This window comes from Ursus americanus, chromosome 14, assembly GCF_024610735.1.
Source record: "Ursus americanus isolate L20-20 chromosome 14, mUrsAme1.1.p, whole genome shotgun sequence".
In the NCBI taxonomy this organism is placed as follows: domain Eukaryota; kingdom Metazoa; phylum Chordata; class Mammalia; order Carnivora; family Ursidae; genus Ursus; species Ursus americanus.
In genome coordinates, this window is record NC_142140.1 from 4,900,929 (window position 1) to 4,924,814 (window position 23,886).

Sequence of the window (23,886 nt, forward strand, 5' to 3'; positions counted from 1 at the left end):
ACTCCCTCCCGTCTGCATCTTCTCTTGTATCCTCACTCAGTTTCTCCCCGTCCCTCCCCTTCAGCAGAAATTTATTTACTAAGTAGCCACTGAGCACCTCCTATGCCAGGCACCCTTCCAAGGGCTTAAGATCCAGCAGCTACAAGACAGACCAGGTGCCTCCCTGCCCTGGTGGAGTTTCTACTCCAGTGAAGGAGATGAGCAGTCAGTTAGAAGGCTCCTAAGGTGGGCTTAGGCTGTGGAAGGGCTATCACATCAAACACACAGAACAAACCCTGGTGGTGGGAGCAGGGCTGCAGGGGTGGGATGAGGGGGGAAATTTAGGCGGAGAGGGTAGAGAAGGCTTTTTTTTGCAATTAAAAAATGTATTAAAATATACATAACATAAAAACCCACCATCGTAACTATTTTTAAGTGTATAGTTCAGTGGCATTAAGTACACTCACCCTGTCGTACACCACCGCTACCATCCATCCACAGAACTCTTTATCTCCCCAAACTGAAACTTCGTCCCCATGAAACACTAACTGCCCACCCCCTTCCCCAGCCCCTGGCTGCCACCGTGCTACTTTCCACGTCTACGATTTTGACTGCTCTGGGGACCTCATGTAAGTGAGTTGGGGTTATATGGAATTTGTCCTTCTGTGACTAGTTTATTTCACAGCATAATACCCTCAAGGCACATCCATGTTGTAGCCTGTGTCAGAGTTTCCTTCCTTTTTAAGGCTGAAGAATATTCCACTTGTATGTACACATCACATTTTGTTTGTCATTCATCCACCAATGGGGACTGGGGTTGCTTCCACTTTTTGGCTGTTGTGAGTAATACTGCTATGAACGTGGTACACAGATGTCTCTTCGAGACATTGCTTCCAGTTCGTTTGTGTATGTCCCCAGAAGCGGAGTTGCTAAATCATATAATTCTATTTTTAATTTTTTGAGGAACCGCCATATCATTTTCCACAGTGGCTGCCCCATTTTACATTCCAACCAGCAGTGGGGAAGGGTTCCAGTTCCTTAGAGAAGGCCTTTATGATGGGGAGGAAACCTTTCAACAGGGAGCTGAATAGTGTGAGCCAGCAAGAACTGGCGGGGTCTAGGGACAGAGCATTCTGGGCAGAGGACAGCAGCACAGAGGCAGGACGGTGAGAATGAGCCTCGAGAGCGAGACCAGCTCAGCAGACTGGAGCACAGGAGAGGGAGATGGGCTGCAGAGATTCTTTAGGACTTCCCTCACCCACAGACATATTCAAGTCTTCCCCACGCCCCTACCTCCCTTACTGCCGTCATCCACCCTGCACAGCCCTCCCTGACCTCCATGAGCCAGGGTCTCCATGCTGTCCACCCCAGACCCTGAGCCTCAGCTCTGGTGGTCTCTCGCCTTGGAAGTTCCCTCTTCTCTTGTTTTTTACTGGCTGCCTTTGTTCTGGTTCTCTCCCTACTTCTGTGGCTGTCCAACTCTGTGCCCCCACACCAGGCATTTATTTCCCAAGGCTCCTGAGCTCTTCCATCCCCATCCATCAGTCATCCTGTGTTCTGCTCAGGCAGCCCATTCCAGGCCAGCAGCCTAGGGCGGAGTTACTAGAGCTGACCTCCTGGTCTGACCCCTCTCTGCAGCCCAATGCTCCAGCCTCCAGCTAAACTTTTGGTCGCTTCTTGGAAGCCCCACATATACTGTCGTCTCCCCTTATTCACAGTTTTGCTTTCCGTAGTTTCAGTTACCTGTGATGAGCTTGATCTAGAAGCAAGTGATCCTCCTTCTGACATATATTCAGAAAGCCAGGAGTCACCTAACACCATGTCACAGCACCCACATCACTTATATCTCTTGATGTCATCATGTAGGCATTTTATCATCTCGTATCATCATAAGAAGAATCAGGGTGTGTGCAGTACTATGAGGTACTGTATAAGATATTTTTAGAGAGACCACATTCACGTAACTTTTATTGTAATATATTATTATAATTGTCCTATTTTATTACTAAGTACTGTGCCACTTTATTTTTTTTTAAGATTTTGTTTATTTATTTGAGAGAGAGAGTGCACGTGCACATGAGCAGGGGGAGGGGCAGAGGAAGAAGCAGGCTCCCCGCTGAGCAAGGAGCCCCATGTGGGGCTCGATCCCAGGACCCCAGAATCATGACCTGAGCCAAAGGCAGCTGCTTAACAGACTGAGCCACCCAGGCGCCCCCGTGCCTACTTTATAAATTAAACTTGATCATAGGCGTGTATGTCTAGGAAGAAACATACTGTATGTAGGCATACTGCATTTTATTGCGCCCACTCTGTTGTACTTCACAGATACTGCATTCTTCACAAATCGAAAGTTTGTGACAACTCTGCACCAAGCAAGTCTGTTGGCACCATTTTTCCAGCATTTACTCACTTCGCATCTCTGTGTCACATTTTGGTAATTCTCACAGTGTTTCAAACTTTTCATCATTATCATATTTGTTATGGTGATGTGTGATCAGTGATTACAACTCAGCATTTTGTAGCAATAAAGTATTTTTAATTATGGTACATACATTGTTTCATACTTAATAGAATACAGTATGGTATAAACATAATTTTTATGCATCAGGAAACCAAAAAATTTATTTGACTCACTTTACTGCGATATTTATTATAATGGTCTGGAAGGACCCACAATATCTGCAAGGTATGCTCCTGTGGCGTTTGGCACTATCTGTGGTCTCCGGCATTCTCTGGAGTCTTTAGACCTATCCCCCAAAGATAAGGAGGGTCTCCTGTACCTCTGACTCAGCACATCCCAGACTGAACTTGGCATCTTCCCATCCCCTCGGCCTGCTTCCCCTCTTGTGCCTGCCATTCTGGGTGTTGGCACCAGATGCTAAAGATTTGAACTCCCTGGCATTTCATCTTCTATTGTCATGTGTTAATCACAGATCAAATGAAACTCAGCAAACTCCAAGGTCTTTGGCCAGGCATCATGAAGGATTCAAAAACAAGTCTGTCCATTCTTCAAACCCACCTCAGGGTCTTTGGACTTGCAGTCAGCTCCACCTGAAGCACTCATCCCACCCTTCGCACAGCTGGCTAAGGGTTTCAGATGAAATGTCACCTCCTCAAAGAGGTCTCCCCTGCTCACTCTGCAGTGCTCAGTTGCAGCATTCCTGTCTACTTCCTTCCTCATGTTTATCTCAAGCTGTGATTATGTGTTTCTTCTTCTGCTTACTTGCATGCCATTTGCCTTTCCCTGTAAGCATAGCTCCAAGAGGGCAGGACCACTTTTTTTTTTTTTTTTAAGATTTTATTTATTTGTTTGAAAGAGGGAGAGAGTGCGTTCACGAGTGGTGGGGGGAGGGGCAGAGGGAGAGGTAGACTCCCCACTGAGCAGGGAACCCGATGCAGGGCTCGATCCCAGGACCCTGAGATCATGACCTGAGCCAAAGGCAGACGTGTCACCGGCTGAGTCACCCAGGCGCCCCTGGTGCCACACTTCTTTTCACGTTTATGTCTTTATGGCCTGGCACATAAAATAGTACTCAGTAAATATTCTCAAAAAAACTAATAAATAAATGAATACATTAGACTCAGTTCCTGCAGTCAAGTAAGGAAAACAAACCTAGATGCATGACAGTTTGATAAATGAAAACCTTTGTTTGGTCCTGTATAATTTACTTTGCACAGTGAGGGGCAGAGCTGGGAGCCTGCCTGGCTTCTCACCAGCTCCCCAGTAATGAGGCAGAGGGTGTGACCGTTCAGCAGAGTAAACAAGAGACATTTCAAGACAGTGTGAGCGGTGGAGCATGAGGGACACAGACTCTCAGAGACTAGGGGCTCAGAGGTCTAGAGGCGGCTAGGACACCTGCATGTCCCATACCCCTTGTTCAGGGTCCTGGAGGGCTGGGTGTGGAGACAATTAGGATGCCCTGACCCTAAGAGAGCTTGTTCTGTGGCTGATTTTCCTCTCTGCTATGTCTAGATATGCCCGTGGCCCCAGCGTGGGATTGGGGCCACCATCACACTCACCCTCCCTTTCTCCTTCCTGGCCTTATGGCAGCTGCTCTATGTACCTAGTCTGCAGCCCTGCAGCCCAGAGTTGGACTTGGAGACCTGCAGCCCCCCAGGAACCCCCAAGACTCACGGCACCAGGATCCATAGGTTCACCAGATCCCCAGCAGTGTGTGTCTGCTCACTGAAGTTTGAGCCCTGGCCTGTGTACATCAGCCAGCCAGTCTGTATGGAGCCCCCACAGGGCCCTCAGCCCTCCAGGTGCCAGGAAAGAAGCCAGTGTGGTGCCCAACCATGAGGCACTCACAGCCAAGGTGGAGAGTGAAAAAGCTGCTGACATGATAGTCTCTAAACCTTATATTTATGTTTTTTGCTCTTTTCTGAATATTATATCTCATGAGTTAAAATCAACGGCTGCCTGTGAGATAGAACAGTTGTGGGGCAGCCCCACTGTCCTCAGCTCCAAATAGGATAAGTGGCTCAAGTCTTAAAAGTCAGGACAATCAGGGAGGCTTCCAGGAGGAGGTGAGGTCTTAGTGCTTCACAAAGGAGAGTAGGGTGTAGTTAAGTGAAAAGGAGAAGGAACGTACATAGGAGGCACAAACAGACAGTTTGGAATACAGCCATTGACTGGCTTCTTGAGGTCATGGCTGGTCCTTTCTTGACCTGACGTGAGATGGTGAGGACAGGAAGACCAAATATCATATGAGCCTTTTCAAACAGTGAGAACTTGCCAATCACAGTTACAACCACTCTCTTAGGATTCTAGAAGCTGAGAGAGCTGACGGGCATTTTGATATCACTTGGTTTTGTTTTTTACTGCGGTAAGAACACTTCACATTAATTCTACCCTCTTAATGTCCATTGACGGATGAATGGGTAAACAAAGTGTGGTCTGTTCATACAATGGAATATTATTCGGCCTTAAAAAGGAAGGAAATCCCGTCACATGATACAGCATGGATGAACCTGGAGCACATTGTGCTAAGTGAAGTAAGCCAGTCACAGAGGGACAAATGCTGCATGATTCCATTTACATGAGGGATCTAAAACAGTTGAAGCAGAGAGTAGAATAATGGTTGCCAGGGGCTGGGGGAGAGGGAAATTGAGAGTTGCTATTCAGGGGGTATAGTGTCCCAGTTATGCAAGAGATTGCTTTGTCTTACAGGAAGGAAAACTACAGCTCACAGAGAAGCCATTGCCTGCTGGGGGTTATTCAGCAGGTTTGAGGCAAAGTCCACAGTAGATTCAGGTTTCCTGGTCTCTCATTCGGGGCCTTCCCAGATGCTTCTGTGAATATATTACAAACTGCATCAGAAGCAAAGATTCCCTCCAAAACTAAAAGTTTCTTAAAGCATATAGGCCAAAGCCAGACTCAAGCAGCCTGGCTTCAGGAACTAGAATAAGGCAGGTGTCAGCATGAGCTGGAGGCAGCCACTTGGTCCTGGGGAGCCAGGAGACTTCTGTATGGTCCCACCTTCTCCCTACCCTCCTCCTCGCTTGTGTCGCCTCTCTTTCACCATCTTTATCCCTTCTCTGCCTCCTGTGGGAGCACAGGTGACAGGTGGGATAAAAATGAGCCATGCCTCCCTGAGCCCCTGTCTCTGAGTTTCCCAGTGGCCGCTGAAGGCTGTGCTGGACACCCTGACCTGAATTCCCAGGGGAAAGACAATGTGTGTGATGGTGGTGCCTGGAGGGACTTTGGAGACAGCACTCTCCAAGAGTCTGGTGACACTTGTGAGTCCTGAGCACTCTCCCTTCTCCAGATGTGGCCTCGGAACACTCCAGCAAGCCCCCTCACTGGGACCCTCTCAGGATTTCCCCAGGGCTTGACACAGCCATAGAAGGCAGTCCCTCCCCAGTTCTGGGTGGATTTTTCTTTCAATGGGCTGTGTGGCTGAGGAGGCTGGCAAATCCAGAGCATCAGGATACCTGCCTTGGGGCTCTGCAACCTCTCAAGGTTAGTGTGTGACTTAGAGACACTTCCAGAGATCGTAGGGAAGTTCCGGCACAGGGACCTGCAGGAACCGAAAAGGCCCAGAGGTAGGGAAAAACAAGGTGTAAAATTGTGTTCCGTGGGGCATGGAGGAATGCAGGAGAGGTGCCAGAAAGGGTCTCTAGGCTGAATCACAGGCAAAGGGTAGGACTTACCTGTGCCTCATTTCCCTCATCTGCAAAATGGAGATAATAAGAATAGTACCTTGCTCATAGGTTGTTGGAAGGATTCAGTGAGAATACATGTAAAAAACTAGAGCCATTCTTAGCACATAATAAGTGTTCAATGAATGCTAGCTGTTCTATTATGACGTAGGTATTATTATTATTATTATTATTATTATTATTATTATTATTATTATTACAGCTGCGTTACAGATGAGGCTCAGAGAAGAGAAGTCATCTGTTCAAGGGCATAGGTGTAGGAAGGGGTGGAGTCCAGGATTTGAACCCAGGTCTTCCGACACCAGAGTAGGGGCTCTCAGCATCATTCTGGATGATGAGTCCTTTCTGCAAATGCTAGGGAACCATAAGAGGCACTCGGGACTGTAAGTGACAGCAAAAGGTGGCCACCATGACCTAGGATGGATTGGAGTAGGTGAAAGACTGGAGCTCCCAAAGAGCTAAGAGACAAGTTCAGTTGAGGGTAGAGGTATGCTAGGAGCTCTGGTCCAAGATGGTGACCAGAAAGCTCATCACTTCCAAGGTAGGGAAGTTCTGAGTGTGGAGAAGGGCCAGGCTAAGTGGAGTAGATGTACATGTGGCAAAAGTCATTGGAGAAGGAGGTGTCAAGGAGCTGAGAGGCAGAGGGTCCTGGTGTGGAGAGTGGAGTGCCCTGGTAACCACAGATAGGGAGAACCGAGCCAAGCACCAAGACCCAGGACATGGGGCTTGACCAGAGGCTGACAGAGACAAGCGTGGAAGGAAGGAGGTGGCTGTTTAAAGGCAGAGCAGATGTGAACCCAGGAGTCCTGTAAGTAGGAAAGGTGGTGAGAAACCAGGAGCTTTCGAGACGATTTCTTCGACTTCTGCCAAGTAGGACATTGTGGAGAAGGAACGTGTGGCTCCTGGGCCTACTTGGGACCCTCCTGAGGGCCAGGCCATAAAGCCGGGGGTTTGTTGGCCTGCTTTTCACAATAATAATAATTATTACTATGACTGTTACACAGTGATAACGATGCCTCCCTCCTCTGTGGCTCCTCACTGAGATGAGCTTTTCCACTTACAATCCTGTATGAGCTTTGCAACAGCCTCTAAAACAGCAGTTGTCAAAACCTTTTGGTCTCACACCTCTCTCTCCTCTTAAAAATGATTGAGGACCCCATAGAGTTTTTGTTTCTGTGAGTTTCATCAGTCAGTATTTGCCACATGAAAGGGTAACACTGAGAAAACTTTTAAACATCTTTTAATTCATTTAAGAATAACAGTAATAGGTCCATTGCATGTTAAAATAAATGGCATTTTTTATGAAAAATAACTTTTCAGAAAAACTTAGGAGCATAACATTGTTTTTCCATTTTTGCAAATATTCATAACATCTAGCTTCCTAGAAGACAGCTGGATTCTCCCGGCTGCCTCTGTGCTCAGGCTGTTGGAATTGTTGTTTGGGCCAGCTTCCCAGAGAAGTAGTCAGAAAAGGGAGACAGAACCCCAGAGGTTCTCAGGTCACGGTTGGGGAACTGCTCTTCTAGAAGGAAGCTAAGCACCTGCATGTAATAGCTGGAGAAACTGAGGCATGGAGACAGAGGACTAGGACTTCTAGCTCTTTCTGTGACTGCTACCAGAAGGGTCCCTAAAGGAGGACTAGCCCTCCCAGGTTGGTCCCAGAATAGCCAGGGTTGACTGGCTGGTTTGCCTGGGGCCTAGGGAGGAAGTGCAGGACTGGGCGGCCCTGGGGAACTGGGAAGATAAGCTGCCTCGGCCTTGGGCAGAGGGGCCAGTGGTGGCCTGATATAACACCCACAGCGTCAGCCTGAGAAACATGATAGCGCAGGCCCTGGCGCCCCCAGCCCCCACACTCCTGGGAGGAACCCTGTTCCCAGAAGTCTGTCCCTGGACACTGCCGTCAACCTCGGAGTTCATTTCCTGGTTAAACAAACATCTATATTAAATGGCCCGGGTGGGCAACGCCCAGTAGCAGCTTCTGAGGAGAGCCTCGGGCACATGGCCTGCCAGGCCCCCTTCTTGTCCGGCTGGTGAAGACACATCCATCATCAGCAGAGTCACTAAAGCAGTACGGCCCCATGCGTCCCGCCCAGAGTCTGCCCGTCTGGCAGGAGGGGTTGGGAAGGACGTGCAGAGTGGCCCGTGCCCTAGCCCTACCACAAGTCTGCCCTTGACAGCTTTGAGATTGAAACAATGGTAATGGTGGCAACTCCAAAAGTTGGGGTGGGCCCGACCACTCCCATCCATCATCTCATCGTCTCGTCCTGGCAGGTGGGAGTGCTGACCCCATCTTCAGGATGAGGACATGGAGGCATCTGAGGAGGGCTTGCCCTCAGCCGCATAGCCACTCGTGGCCTGGCTGGGATGTGGGTCCAGGCATCCTGACTTCCAGCCTAGTTCTCTTTCCTGTGTAGCATGGTAGGCACTGCTCCAAGGGTCAGAGATTAGAGAGAACCTAGTCAGAGGACTAGCCTGGGCTCCCCCTGGAGTGCCAGACTCCTGCTACCACCTTTCCAGTACAGTGAAGGATAAGTGTTTCCAACTTGAAAACCCCTGCCATCTATAATGAGCAGAGATGCCATTTATCACCAAGTGCTTACGTGCCAGATGCACTGCTAAGTGCTTGGTTTTTGAAGCTGGACTACCCGGTTTTGAATTTTGGCTCTCCCACTTACTAGCAGTGACTTTGGGCAAAGGTTAGAACTTATCTGTGCCTCAGTTTCCTCATCTGCAAAATGGAGATAATAAGAATAATACCTTGCTCATACGTTGTTGGGAGGATTCAGTGAGAACACACGTAAAAAGCTAGAGCCATTCTTAGCACATACTAAGTGTTCAATGAATGCTAGCTGTTATTAAGTGGGTATTATTATTATTATTATTACTACTACTACTGTCTCTGTGTTACAGATGGGACTCAGAAATCACCTGTTCAAGGGCATAGGTGTAGGAAGGGGTGGAGATTTGAACCCAGGTCTTCTGACATCAGAGCACAAGCTGTCAGCGTCATGCTGGATGACAAGTGAGCATTGAGTCACAGGCCCCTGGGAGATAGGAGGTCATCTTGTCTTCATTTTATAGGGGAATAACCCAAGCTTGAGATCTCCTGACCTCTGTCCTTTCTCTACAAAGTCATTCTTTTGATGGAAGCTTGACCACAGGGTTTCTTAGCTGTTAAGGCTCGTCCTGGTAGAATATTTTTTCCATTGCAAGAGTTTTGTTTACAAAGCCTTTTCACATGTGGGACTCTGCAGGAGCCCCTGCTTGGGAGGAGTGAGCTTCTCTTGTCCACAGAGCCCCACACTAGCCCTGCAGATGCAGAAGGCAGATGGTGAGTCACGATTCGGCGCCTGTGGGAGGGCCGGAGGCCAGGTGAGACTGGAGGCCTCTGCAGGCCTCGCTATTTCCCCTCCTGCTCCATGGATGCTGTGACAGCCCACCAAGAAGCAGCAGTGAGATGCAGGAGGGAGACTGACCGAGGGCCCAAGTTCTGCCCTACTTGGGTGGCCTTGGAGAGAATGAAATCTCCAAAAACACTTTCCTTCTTAGCCAAGCAACTATTCGGGATGAAACAGCTAGAGACGGGAACTCATTTATTGAATACCTACTGTGTGCCAGGCACTGTATCTCATTTCATTGATTTGTTCAGTTGTTGATTGAACATCTCCCGTGTGCAAGGACGGCATCAGGTAGTGTGGCTGCTGTGAAGAAGAGCACGCAAGATGAACGGTTATAACAAGTGGCTCTCACCAAGGGGTGAGGTTTTGCTTCCCCCGAGGACATTTGGCAATGTCTGGAAACATTTTCAGTTGTCACAACTTGGGGTGGGGGTTGCTCCTGTCATCCAGTGGGTAGAAGCCATGGATACTATTAATGATCCTACAGTATATAGGACCGACTTTGCAACCAAAGCTGCCTGGCCTAAAATGTCAGTAGTGCCAAAGCTGAGAAACCCTGGAATAGAGAATGACTTTGGGTGATCTTCAGGTCAGGTGGTCAGGGATGGCCACACTGAGGATGTGACGTTTGATCTGAAAAAGTCAGAAAGTAAGAATTAGATCTGGGAAGGAGCGTTACATGCAGAGGGAGCAGCAAGTATAAAGGCCTTGAGTCAGGAATGTATCATCAGAAAGACCAGTGCATGAGGGGCACCTGGGTGACTCAGTCAGTTGGACGTCTGCCCTCAGCTCAGGTCATGGTCCCGGGATCCTGGAATCAAGCCCTGCATGGGCTCCCTGCTCAGCAAGGAGCCTGCTTTCTCCCTTTCCCCTCACCCCCATTCGTGCTATATCTCTTTCTCTCAAATAAATAAGTAAAATCTTTAAAAAAGAAAAAGACCAGTGCACGAAATTGGGCTGATTGTTCTCCACCATATTTTGGATGAAACAACTGAAGCTCAAAGGAAACAGTTTGCCAGCCGCCATACAATTACACAACGAAGGAGCCAGAATTTGAACTTGGATATGCTTTGTCCCAGAATCTCTTTGCTTTCTTTCCACTGCCTCAACTGCTACTCTCAGAGGAGTGGCTCAGCCTTCATTTTGCAGTTGAGACCTGTCCCCTACTTGACCCTGTAAATTATTTTTTTCTTATTCCATCCCTGAGCATTTGGTTCAGTCCCTGGTTCCTACCTCAATAACGAAAACCACAAAGATAATGATCGCCATTACTTCTGTATGGCTTACTGTGCACTAGACACTATTCCGTGTGAGAGATATCTAAATAGACACATAGACAAGAGATAGAGAGATACCTCTCTGTAATACACTCATTTAGTTTGCACAATATGCAGGTGTTAAGTACCCTTATTCTGTTGTGCCCATTTTACAGATAGGAAAACTGAAGTATAGAAAGGCTAATTCAACTAGTAAAAGGCAGAAACAGGAATTAAGCCCATACTACCTAGTTCCAGAGTCTGTGCTCTTAAGCAAAACACTGTGTAGTTGCTCTCTCTCAACAGGTAGTGAGTTTCTGGTCATTAGAGTAGATCATTCACTTGACCAGTGGCTCCTCGAATTTAGTCACATATAAGTTCTGCATAGAACAGAATTTAGAGGTCACTTTATTCACACATGGGGACACTGAGGCCCAGCCTTAGAAAGTGACTTTTGCAAGTTGTACCAGGAGGTACTGGTAGAGCTGGAATCAGAAGCCAGGTGTCCCATCCAAGTGCCCTCTGCTCCACTGGGGGCCACCCCACCCCCAGTCTTGCCTACACATTCCTGGCGTCTGCCGTCTGTTCTGTCAGGCTGCCCCATAGTGTCTTTGCTCTTCTGGATCCCAGCCAGCAGCTGTGTCTGATATCTGGCAGGTTCAGGGCCACAGAGGAGGGGCCTGCTTGTGGCAGAAGGCCCAGGCATCTGCCTCAGCCCCCGCCCATCCTTCCTGTTTATAGACATAATCTCAGTTATTCCCAAATCTTACAGGTGCAGAAGTTGGGCCTCAATGGGTTAAAGGGCTCACCTCCTGAGGTCAGCCAGGACAGTTAGTACTTCCCAGGTGGAATGAACATTTATTCATTCTTTTATTCACTCATTCATTCTTTCAGTCAACAAAAGCAAGGCACTGGTCGTGCAGGGGTGAAATTTATGGTTCCTGCCCTCCAGGAGAGACATACTTGGTATCCTTAGAGGAGGATGCCCCAGAAAGGATACCTAATCCAGCTGGTTCAGGCAGGTGATCAAAAAAGGCTCCTTGGAAGAGGTGATGGATACCATGGCTAAGTCTTAAAGGATAACTAGGAATTAGCCAGGCAGAAAAGGGGAAAAGGACACCAAGGGGACAGCACATGCAAAAGCAAGAAGTAAGAGCCCTCTCTGTATGCAGAGAACTGCACGTGGTTCAAGGTTGCTAAGCCTGTGGGTGGATGCCAAGATCACACAGTCATGAGAGCGGCCACCTAGTGAGCACTTACTGTGTGTTTGGCAGTGTTCTGAGCATTAGCTCAACAACCTTCTGAGTTAGATGCTTTCAGTGTCCACATTTACAGATAAGGAAACCAAGGTGCATTGAGGTTGAAGATCTCAACAGGTAGTGAGCACCAGGGAGTGGGCTGAAAAGTACATGGACTTTGCCTCCAGCAGTTTGCAGTTCCGTCTGTAAACTCCATGCTTGTGGAGGTGGGGTCTCTGATTTGGGGCTGTCCCGCCTGATCACTCTGTTCCCTCTTGCAGATGGAAGGACAGTCTAGAGCCCATGTCATCGCACAGGAACTGCTGTCTTCGGAGAAAGCGTGAGTCCCCAAGCAGCTGCCTGTGGCCTTGAGCCTGTTAACAGAACATCACCCCTCCCTGGCTTAAGCAGGATGGGAATTAACGCAAACTCAACCCTCTTTCCCTCTGTAGATACGTGGAGATGCTCCAGCACTTACATCTGGTGAGTTAATCATTTCCATTGTCTAAAACTAATTGCCCCTTTACAAGGCTGTGATACAAGAGGCAGAAAAGCAGTGAGGAGACAGAGGTGATTTCGATGAACAGAGGCTTGGCAGCAGACAGATGTCCACCAAGCGTTTTTGTGGACGTCTGTCTCCTGATTCATGTGCTTCAGGGAGTGAATAGCACTGTGCTTTCCATGGGTATATCGCTCTGCCTGGACCGGGTGTATGGGGGGATATGCTAAGGCTCTGGAAGGATGTTTGCAGTTTCCTCAGCCCTCTTGTTGAAGAAGGCAGAAGGAGGACAGGTGTAGTTCTGGGTCATTGCTGTGTGTGCGAGGTTAGGTGTGTGTGTGAGTATACGTGTGTGGGTGCATGCATGTGTGGGGGGTGTATACATGTATATGTATGTTTAGGTCCGTATGGAGAAGAAGATATGTTAGCACAATGACAGAGCAGCTGGGGTAAGGAGAAGCTTTCTCAGTCATCCCAGCACTGGGGCAATAACACCCGAGCTAGTAGAGAGGAAATCCTCTGGACTTTCAGAGGACAGGAGGCCAGACTTGGAGACCGCCTGGGTATCAGGAGCTGCCACCCTTTCCAACCCACAAAACTGCCTGGAAGGTCTTCCTTTGCAGTTCAGTTCAGTTCAACAAACATTTTTTGAACACTTGATGTGTGATGAGAGCTGGGAAATAGAAAGTCAGATCAGACAGGCCCTTTCCCAGGAGCTCTCTGGCCAGCGAAGGAGACAGATTAGTAAATGAGAAATCATCTGGAGCACGGGGGGAAGGACTGACAACCTGGGGGAATCTAGGCAGACTTCCCTGAGGAGGTGACTTTTGAGATGAGTCATAAGGGGGGATGAGGGAAGAGGGTACAGCAGAGATGTGGGAAGTGAAGGAACATCAAGGGCACCTGCTCCTTGAGGTCTCTAAGCCATTTCCAGTCCCCTGGTAGTTTAGCATCTGATTCCACACTGTTTTGCATCGTTCACCACATCTATCCAAGAACATGAGAGCTGGGAATGTCCACCCTGGACATTTTGTCTGTGGTGATACAGAGGCCCAGAGAGAGTGACTGAGCCAGGGTGAACACCCTGTTCTCCCAGTGCATTGTCATATGTTAATCCTGTGTCTTCCAACTGCCTTTGGAGTTCTTTGTGGCAAGGGCCCCTCTGGATGCAGCAGAGCACCCAGCACCAAGCCAGGCCTCCTGCTGAATGCAGCTGAGGTCCCCTGTCAGTGACATCACCCTAGTGTCACACTGCTATGTGAGCAGGGACACCCAGGTCCCCAGAAGCAGGACAGAGCACTACTCTGGTCTGTGTGCCCAGCCCCTCATTTTTTCCCTTTAGGATGAGAGCTTTGTGTTCATTATTAAACCCAAAAGCCCTCAGGTATGAAATGTACCACCCTCTTACACCTAAAAGGTCTCTTTAGGAAGGGCAGAAAGAGTCACTCTTCTGTTTTTTTCTGCTCTCTCACTTGCCTCTGAGCTGGCAGCACGACAGAGAGGCTGGGCTTTTTGTTTTATGACTTTGTTAAGAGGGTTTTAACTGGGAAACTTCCATCTGTGTTTGCACTGCTTCCTGCCAGTTGGAAAGATGCTGAAACCGCTGGTAATCCATAATAATATCCTGAGGAGGAAAAAAAAAGAGCCCATAAAAGTCACAACTCATAAGTTAGTTTTGGGAAATTGTGGTCCAGAGCTACATTTATGACATCAGTGTGTATGGGGACAGAAGAGGCAGAAAAGCCCCAGTGTGACTCCAAGTCCTGGCCAGGGACATGAGTCTAAAGGAGACCCATAAACTCCGTGACGTTCTCCACCACTCCCAGTCTGGATCCATCTCTGAGTGCTAAGATTGGCAGGTTATCTCTCAGAATTCCTCTTTATAGATTTGTTGCTATTGAAATCCCAAGGCTGCCCAGTGATGGGAAGGGCTGACCATGCATTGTGAACCTCCCCAGTTAGAAAGGTCCCTAGTTCCATTATGCTGTTTTGAGGGGGGAATAGGGTGGCCTCTGGCCTTCTATGTTTGGGATTCAACCCTATACTTGTGAACTGGTAGGCAGAGCTAACTCAGTGATGACTAAAAGTTCTGGTCATCCAAAATTGAATCCTAATGGTCAAGATCCTGTTTTGCATACATAGCCTATTAACTAAGAGTGGATTTTATATGTTTTATTTATTTTACTTATTTTTTTAAAGACTTATTTATTTATTTGGGGAGGGGGTTGAGTAGGGGAGGGGCAGAGGGAGAGGGAGAAGCAGACTCCCTGCTGAGCATGGAGCCTGACTCATGGGGCTCCTTCCCAGGACCCCGAGATCATGACCTGAGCTGAGGTTAGCCACTTAACCAATTAAGCCATCCAGGCACCCCTATATGTTTTAAGTGTTTGTGAAAAAAGGTAAAGAAGATGCATCAACTGTACTTGAGAAAAATAGATGTAAGAGTTTTCCATATATTCTTGATATAGACCTTGTCAAATATATAATTTGAAAAAAAAAAGAGGTAAAGAATATATAACTGGGACTGTATGCAGTCCGCAAAGCCTTAAATATTTATTGTGTGGCCCTTTACAGAAAAGGTTTGCTGACTTCTGGTTTAAAGACTCCCTTCCATCCTTCCAGGAACCCAGTCATAAATTCATCCCCCTGCCCATCTATCTGTATAATCAAATTCTCACCCACTCATGTAGTCAGCTTCTCAATCACTCATCTGTCCTTTAATCTATCTGTGCCCCCTTATGGCACATCTGTGCTCCCATTTATACCCCCTCTCAATTCATCCACTATTCAGAGGTCTACCCATCCTTCCACCCATCCACCCACCCACTCATCCACCCATCCTCCCATCCACCCACCCATCCACCCATCCGTCCATCCGTCCATCCATCCATCCATCCATCCATCCATCCATCCATCCAACCATCCAACCATCTATCCACCTGGCTTATTCCTTTTGGAGGAGACATCACAGGATTTTTACAGTGCCTGTGGCACTGAAATGGGCCTTCGAGTGCCCCCAAAGATAAATAAGGCCCAGAATCTGCCCTTGAATAGGTGTCTCTTATTTGTGGTGGTAAAAGCCTGGAGTAGGGAAGAGAAATAGATATGTAAACAGTCAGTTATGCTACTCCATGGTAAGTATAATTTGCACAATTATAGTTTTGTGCAAAATCTGCGGGAGCATGGGGAAGGGAGATTCCCCTTGTGGGTATCTAAGAAGATTGACAGAAGAGGTGCCCCTAAGGTGGATTTTGAAGGAGCCTGATGGAGGAGGGCACATAAGGCAGGTGGTCAGCATGGAAATGCTCACAGGCCTGAAGGTACATGATATGTCTGGAGAACGGTGCACCGTCACACATGGTTATAACAAGGATAAGTTTGAAAAGGCAGGTTGGAAGTGGAATTGGGGGTCAAATGATTGGTCCAAAAACCAAGTACCTAAAATGCCAGGCTTTTTCTTATATGTAGTGATTCGTTATAGATCTTGAATAGTTATATCCTGTGGACATCTTCAATGCTCTGTTTTCTCATCTAAAAAAAAAAAAAAAAAAAATCCCTTCCTAGCAAAAGTTGAAAATTCCTAGCATGGGTTCCTCCTTTGGGCTAAGGCATTGAAGGCCTTTTCAGAAGCCAGTCTGCCGACTGGGAGAGGTAACCCTGGAAGTTATCACCATCTGTTTTGCCAAGAGAAGCTCCCTCCCCTAAGAGGCCCAACATGATCTGATCGCCGTCTACCTCTCTGGCACTGCCTACTACCACTTTCGTTGTTCTCTTCAGCCACTCTGGGCCTTCCCGCTCTTCTTAACATAATGCAAATGCATTTCCATTGCATGGCTTTGCACATGCTTTTCTTGCCACTGGAATGTCCTACTCCCGATCTTCTCATAGCCAGTTCCTCCTTCTCATTCTGGTGTCAGCTCAAAGCAGTGGTGCCCAAAATTTAGTGGCATAGAACAACCATGTTATTATGCTTGTAAATTCTTTGGGCCAGGAGTTTGGACAGGGCAAGGTAGGGAGAGTGTGTCTCTGATCCCCAGTGTCTGGGCAGGACTTCAAGACTAAGGGCAACCTGATGACCAAAGGTTAGAATCACCCTAAGTGTCATCATTCATGGCTGGTGGTTATTGCTGGCTATTGTCTGAGACCTCATTTGGGCTGTTGGCCAGAGCACTTACTCCTGGCCTCTCCATGTGGTCCCTCTGCATGGGCAGGTTTGGGCTTCCTCACAGCATGGTGGCTGCTTTCCAAGAGTCAGTGTCCCGAGAGAGAACTGGGAGGAAGTGCGTGGCATTTGTATGATCCAGCCTTAAGTCACGTAGCACCACTTTCACCATATTCTATTAGTGGAGACAGTCACAAAGGTCTACCCAAGTTCAAGGGGAGGGGATATAGTTTCCAGCATCAGTGGGAGAAATATCAAGCTTACATTGCATAATGACCATATGAGATAGGAGATATTGTTAAGAGCCGTTTGGGGAAGATACAGTCTGGGTCAACTGGGAGTCAACGGGTCGAAGCTGGGTTCAACTCGGTAGTTCTTATGTGTTCATTCTGGGACCCAGGTTGACGGGACAGCAGGCAATCAGGGAAGGCTCTCCCCATGGTGATGGCAGGGAGCAAGCAGAAACACCAGAGGGCTGCTGAGATTCAGTCTCATGACTGGCACATCATCACTTCTGCCCCACATCCCACTGGCCAGAGCAAGTGTCAAGGCCTGGCCCAAAGACAAGGGACAGGGATCTGCTCTCCCCCATAGTGAGGCCATGGCAAGCGTGTGGATGCTAGAGTGGATGCTGGCGGAGGGTAAGGAACCACAGCTGTGCCTCCTCGTCTGCACCATCTCATACTCCATTTTATTTTCTTCACAGGAACTTTCATATCTAAAATCATCTAATTTATGTATTTATTTACTTATGTTGTATTTTCATTTTTGTTCAGCTCCAAATACTTTCTAATTCCCCTTGTGATTTCTTCTTTGACCCATGAGTTATTTAAAATTATGTTGTTCCATTTCCAACTATTTGTGAATTTCCCAAATTTCCGCCTGCTGCTGATTTTTAATTCTGTCGTGGTTGGAGAATGTACTTGTGTGGTTTTAAATTTATTGAGATTTGTTTTATGGCCTGGCTTATAGTATATCCTGGAGAATGTTCCATGTGTGCTTTGTGTTTTCTGCTCTAGCTGGTGGGTGTCCTATAGATGTCACTTAGGTCAGGCTGATCGACGGTGCTGTTTGAGGCTTCTACACCCTTGCTGTTTTTCTGTCTCACCCCTCTGTCCCTTCCTGGGAGTGGAGTCTTGATTACTGAGGTGTCTATCTCTCTTCCATTCTGTCCACTTTGCTTCATTTATTTTGGGGCTGTTCTCAGAGGCTGATTTACCGTCTTATCTCCCTCACTAAACTCAGAGCTCTTTGAGGACAAAGAACTTGACTGGTCCCATTCCAGTGTCTTGTGAGGCCTGGTACACCATCAGGGCTCAGTAAATATCTGATGAATGAGTGATGGCAGGTCAAACTTCCAGCAGTCTTACCACTTCTTCGGTCAGAACTATTTCCTGAGCACCTCTTATGTGCTGGGTGCTGGGTCCTTGTCCTTCAGGAACCGACAGTCTAGGAAGGAGAGAGGCACAAAAGGGACAATATTAGTACAATGATAGGGGCATACTGAGCCTGAGAGCTTCCGAGGAGGCCCCCGCCCCAGGCTTCTGGGGGTTGGAGAAGGATTCCCAAAGGCAGTGTGTCTAAGCGGAGACCTGAAGGATGGGGAGCAGTTGGCCAGGTGAAGAAGGCTTGTGCTTGGCAAGGGGATCAGCATGTGCAGAGGTCTGGAGTCTAGGTAGAGATTGGTGCGTTTGGGAGCTTCAAGAAATGCCGCATAGCTGGAGCATGTGCGTGAGTGACGGAGTAGTGAGAGGTGAGGGGCAGAGCGGGCAGAGCCCCATGAGGCGTGTTGAGGAATGGGTTTGATCCGCTGAAGGTCTGTGGGGAGGCCATTGGGTGATTCCAGCAGGAGGTGACACTGGACTGGAGTGCTGCAGGCAGAGTGGAGGACCATGTGCTTGGTGATCGGCTGGATGTGGGGTGCAGGAGAGGCAGGGAACGGTCCAGACTGACCTCAGATTTCTGGCTTGGTGACTCACCAGAGCAGCAAGGGCTGGAGGGGGTCAGGCTAGGCACAGGGGTGATGAGGAGTTTAGTGTGGGTCTTGTGAGGTGTGAGGGGTGGGGGAAGGACGTCCCAGTGATGAGCTGGGCACAGGATGTGCACCAGAAGTGATTAGTGTGGCGATATTAACTGAAGCCCCTGGAGTGGCCTGGATTTCCCCCAGGGACTGTGTGGGGTGGGGAGAGGGCCCTCAGGTGCCTGGGGCCTGGCAGGTTTTTGGTTTTTGTTTTGTTTTTAATTTATTTGAGAAGGAGAGAGAAAAGCATGCAAGAATGGGAGGAGGGACAGAGGGAGAGGGGCAGGCAGGCTCCCCACTGAGCAGGGAGCCCAACAACAACCACAAGGATGATGATAACAACAACGAGGCAGGGTTCAATCCCAGGCCCCGGGGCTTGATCCCAGGACCCTGAGATCATGACCTGAGCTGAAGTCGGACCCTTAACCAACCAGCCACCCAGGTGCCCCCCTGGTAGGTTTTTGTGAAAGGGTCAGAGGGACTAAGGGAGGAGTTATTAGGAGAATGCAGCGCAGAAAGGCAGACGAGCAGCTTCGCAGATCCTCCCTGAATCTGTCCCACAGATAGCACCTCCCTCACCCACCTTGCTCAGTGGTGGTAGCCACCTGAAAGGGCATCAGGAGTGCTCAGGACAGAGCCAGATTTCTCAGACCGCTCAGAGGAACAGGACAGCCCTTCCTTACCACTGCATGCACGTGTGATTGAATTGTGGCCTTAGCACTGACAGACTGGGGCAAGTGCGGGAACTAGAGGGACTCAGTGTCGAATTTATGAATTTATCTGAATTGGGTGCTATCAGTTTGCCCCCCATCCCAGTGCCATCTTTCCTCCCCCAGACAGCTCTGGCTTCTCGTTATAGCTGGTGTCCAGTGTACCTGATGCTGTAGAGGAGGGGTGGCAGTGAGCATCTGCTGACCTGTTGTGTGGTTGACAATTTACATACGTTATGTCATTTAATTACACACACTCTGTGCTCAGTAAATATTTCTCAGACCATTGAATGAGTCCAAAACTGAGTCTCGGAGAGATGAGTGACTTGCCCAAGGTCACACAGCCAGTAGGAAGTAGGGACAGGGACATCTGACTCCAGAGCCCTGCGAAGGGGAGGAAATAAATTGAAGTAGAACAGTCTGTTTGGGTGTAAGGAGCCTTAGGAGGGGAAAATCAGTGTGAGCAGGAGAAATGAAGTCAGGGAAGGCTTCCTGGAAGAGAGGACATTGAGATGGCATTGATGGACAGAAAGTAGGAACAGGCCTTCTGATGGATAGGAGCGGCAGGAACAGGTGAATAGAGTGGAGGGCTTGGGGGTGTGGGTGTACCAGAAGTAGCTGGAGAGCTGGTCTTCAGGGAGAGCCTGAATACCATGCCCCAAGGCCTTTTAAAAGGGAGGTGGAGGAATTTGGGAGCCTTGAGGACTTGAGCAGGGCAGATGCAGTGAAGGAGTTTTGAGTAAGGTTGGTCTGGTGGGTTTTTGGGAGGGGATGATGCTGGGCAACCAGGAGGTTAACCCAGACCAAACTCCTAGGTAGCCTCATGCTGGGGACGTTGTATGAAGCTAGGAAGATTTTGTATCAGTCTCTTACTTTTATCTTTGAGCCCCTGTCCGCAGACAACATTAAGAAGTAAGCTTTAATTGAGTGGAGAGGGCTCTGTTTCTAAGTCTTTGCTGGCTCTTCCAGGGCAGAGTGAGATCATTGATCTTTGTGGACCCGGGGAGAGACAGATTTCAGTTCGGTGTGAGAAAATGTGCTTTCTTTCTACTTGAACTGCCAGGGAGGAGGTGAGCTCTCCATATTGGGAAGTATGACTGTAGTAGCTATATTGGGGAGTTCTCAGGAGAGGGGTTCCTACCCCAGGTTTGTGGCTCTTCCCTGCGTTCTCATTCAGTTCAGGGAAAAAAAATTTGCTGTGTACCCCTGGAAAGTCTCTTCTGCTTTTAATCCCTCACCCTGAGATGGCCAGTGGGACTCAGACATTTTTAGCCATAGAAGCTTGTCTTCAAATGGAATTTTACCTGGAACCCCAATATGAAGACTAGCTGAAAGCAGAGATGCTTTGGTTCAAAGGTGGGTGGAGGTCAAAGTTTGGGCTCTGCCTCTACCTCCCTTAACCGTGGGGCTCCATGGAGCACAGTGTGAGAAATAATCAACTAAATGAGTAGTTCTCTCAGTGTGGTCCCCAAACCAGTGGCACCAGCATTACCTGGGAACTTGTAAGAAATGCATATTCTTGGGCCCCACCCCACAACTGTGAAATCAGAAACTCTGGGGTAGGGCCTGGCCATCTGTGTTTTAATGAACCCTCCAGGTGATGCTGATGGCAGTAACATTTGAGACCCACAGATGACCCCATAAGGTCCCTTCAGCATGAGTTCTTTGTGATTCCCTGCCCCTTCAAGACAAGCAGAACACTGGTCCCCAACCCTGGCTGTGCACAGATACCCAGAAGCTTTAAAAATATATGGTTTAAAAACATTCATTCAGCATAGTTATGAACAAAGCTGGGACAATCTAAGGGTAAAACTTAAGTGAATGAGACAGAGTCTGCTCTCTGCGTAATTGGAGAGAAGGTAACAGAAACACATGGAGTAAGTACATAGCGTAACAATGCAAAATGTTGCAGTCATTGCTTTTCAGTCTGGGATACACATAATCCTGCCGGAGGTATGTAGTAGGTGTCCAACAGGACACACATTTTCTAAGAGCTTCTGCTTTGCTTTAGATATATATATAATATATATATATATTATATATATATATAATATATAATATATATATTAATATATTATATATATATTTTTAAGATTTTATTTATTATTTGACAGAGAGCACAAGGAGGGGGAGCAGCAGGCAGAGGGAGAAGCAGGCTCCCCGCTGAGCAGAGAGCCCGAGTCGGGGCTCAATCCCAGGACCCTGGGATCATGATCTGAACCATAGGCAGCCGCTTAACCAACTGAGCCACCTAGGTGCCCCATTATTTTTAAGTAAATTAAATCACACATAGATATATTTTAGAGAGTAAGGCAAAATATGCCTTAATTCTTAAGCTAAAATATGAAACTTCAGAGACTTTCTGAGATCAAGGTGGTTCCCTTCAGGCTGTGACCCCAGAGTTCTGGAGGGTGTAGGATACTTGAAAGACCCCTAGACTGATTGCTAAAGTAACCCAGGAGGGCTTCATGATGGAGGTGGCATTTGAAGCAGCTTTAAAAGATGAACAAGATATGGATTAGATCCCAGAAGCACAGAACACAGGCACAGAGGCTGAAAAGAGGATTCCTGTAAAGCAGGTGCTCAAAGTGTGGTTCCAGGGCCCGCAGCAGCAGCATTACCTCGGAACATGGGAGAAATGAAAATTATCCAGCCCCATCCCCAGCCTCCCAAATGGAAGCTCTGTAGGCGGGCCCAGCGATCTAGGCTTGAGTAAGTCCCACAGATGATGCATGCTCATCCTGGAGAAGCCCTGGTATACAGAGTGAGCAGTCAGGTGTGGAGGTAGGCTAGACCATGAATTCCAGGCCCAGGAGTCTGACTTTAAATGAAGGGCTTGGAGGAGACACGAAGCAGTGGGGGAAGCAGTGCTTGCCTTCCCTCACGCAGGGACCTCAGAGAGCTGCTTTCTTTTTTATTATTTTTTTTATTTTTGTTTTTTAAAGATTTTATTTATTTATTTGACAGAGAGAGAGACAGGCAGCGAGAGAGGGAACACAAGCAGGGGAAGTGGGAGAGAAAGAAGCAGGCTCCCAGCGGAGGAGCCTGATGTGGGGCTCGATCCCAGAACGCCGGGATCACGCCCTGAGCCGAAGGCAGACGCTTAACCGCTGAGCCACCCAGACGCCTCCTGCTTTCTTTTTTAAAAAATGTTTTGTAACTTACATACAGTTAAGTACACAAATCTTAACGGCAGGGCTTAAATTTTTAATGTGCGTGTGCATGTGTGTGCGTGTGCTTGTAACTACCACTCAGGTGGAACATTGTCATCATCCCAGAAGACGCCTCTGTGCCCCTCCCCAGTCCGTGTCACCGTCCAGAGGTTACCACTATTTTGCTTTCCATCACATTCGATTGGCTCAGCCTGTTGTTGGACCTCATATGAACGGAATCATGAATTATGTATTCTTTTGTGTCTGGCTCCTTTAACGCAACACAATATGTGAGATTCATCCAAGTTTTCATGCATAGCAGTATTCTTTTGTGTGCCTGTTAATGATCATTTAGCTTGTTTCCAGCTCAGGCTATTATTAAGCTGCTACGAGTGTTCTCATACGTATCTTTAGGGAACATGAGCACTTACTTCTCCTCAGTATCTACCCAGACTGGAATTGTTGGTCATAGAGTAAGCACAGGTTCAGCTTTATTAGGAACTGCTGCATAGGTTTTCAGAGCGGTTGAAGTAATACGTACTTCCACCCCCAGCATCTGGGGATAACATTCCTCATGCTGCCAGCGCATTGGTATCGTCGGTCTTCTTACTTGTGGCCATTCTGGTGATCACACGGTGGTTTCTCATTGTGGGTTCAGCTTGCATTTCCCTGATGGTTGAGGAAATTGAGTATCTTTCTGTTATTAGCCATTTGGAAATCTTCATTTGAAGTCTTTTGCTTATTTTTTAATTGGGTTGTCGGTCTTTTTCTTACTGATCTGTAGGAATTCCTTAAATATTCTGGACACAAGTCTATTTTCAGATATGCATACTGTGAATATTCTCCCAATCTGTGGCTTCCCTGTTAAATTTTTTTTTATAGATTTTATTTATTTATTTGACAGAGAGAGAGACAGCCAGCGAGAGAGGGAACACAAGCAGGCGGAGTGGGAGAGGAAGAAGCAGGCTCATAGCGGAGGCGCCTGATGTGCGGCTCGATCCCATAACGTCAGGATCACACCCTGAGCCGAAGGCAGACGCTTAACCACTGTGCCACCCAGGCGCCCCCCTGTTCGATTTTTTTAACAGCTTTGTTGAGATATAAATCTCGTACCATACAATTCAGCCATTTAAAGGGTAAAATGCAATGGTTTTTACTATGTTCAGAGTTGTGTAATCATCATGACAATCAATTTTGGCACATTCTCATCACCCCAAAAAGAAACTGCAACCCCCTAAGCTGTCACTCCCCATCCCCCTGCCTCAGCCCTAGGCACCCAGCTATCTAGTTCTGTCTCTGTCGATTTTCCT

General features: G+C 47.9%; 1 protein-coding gene across 3 annotated transcripts in view; it reads left to right on the forward strand.

Moving 5' to 3' along the window:
* The window catches only part of FGD5 (FYVE, RhoGEF and PH domain containing 5), a 120,569-nt gene that overhangs the window by 55,682 nt on the left and 41,001 nt on the right, over positions 1-23,886 (forward strand). For all 3 annotated transcript variants that reach the window (XM_045812477.2, XM_045812476.2, XM_045812479.2), the window contains exons 4-5: positions 12,315-12,373; positions 12,486-12,516. In XM_045812477.2, coding sequence (XP_045668433.2) covers positions 12,315-12,373; positions 12,486-12,516 — 90 coding nt within the window. The remainder of the gene's footprint in view (positions 1-12,314; positions 12,374-12,485; positions 12,517-23,886) is intronic.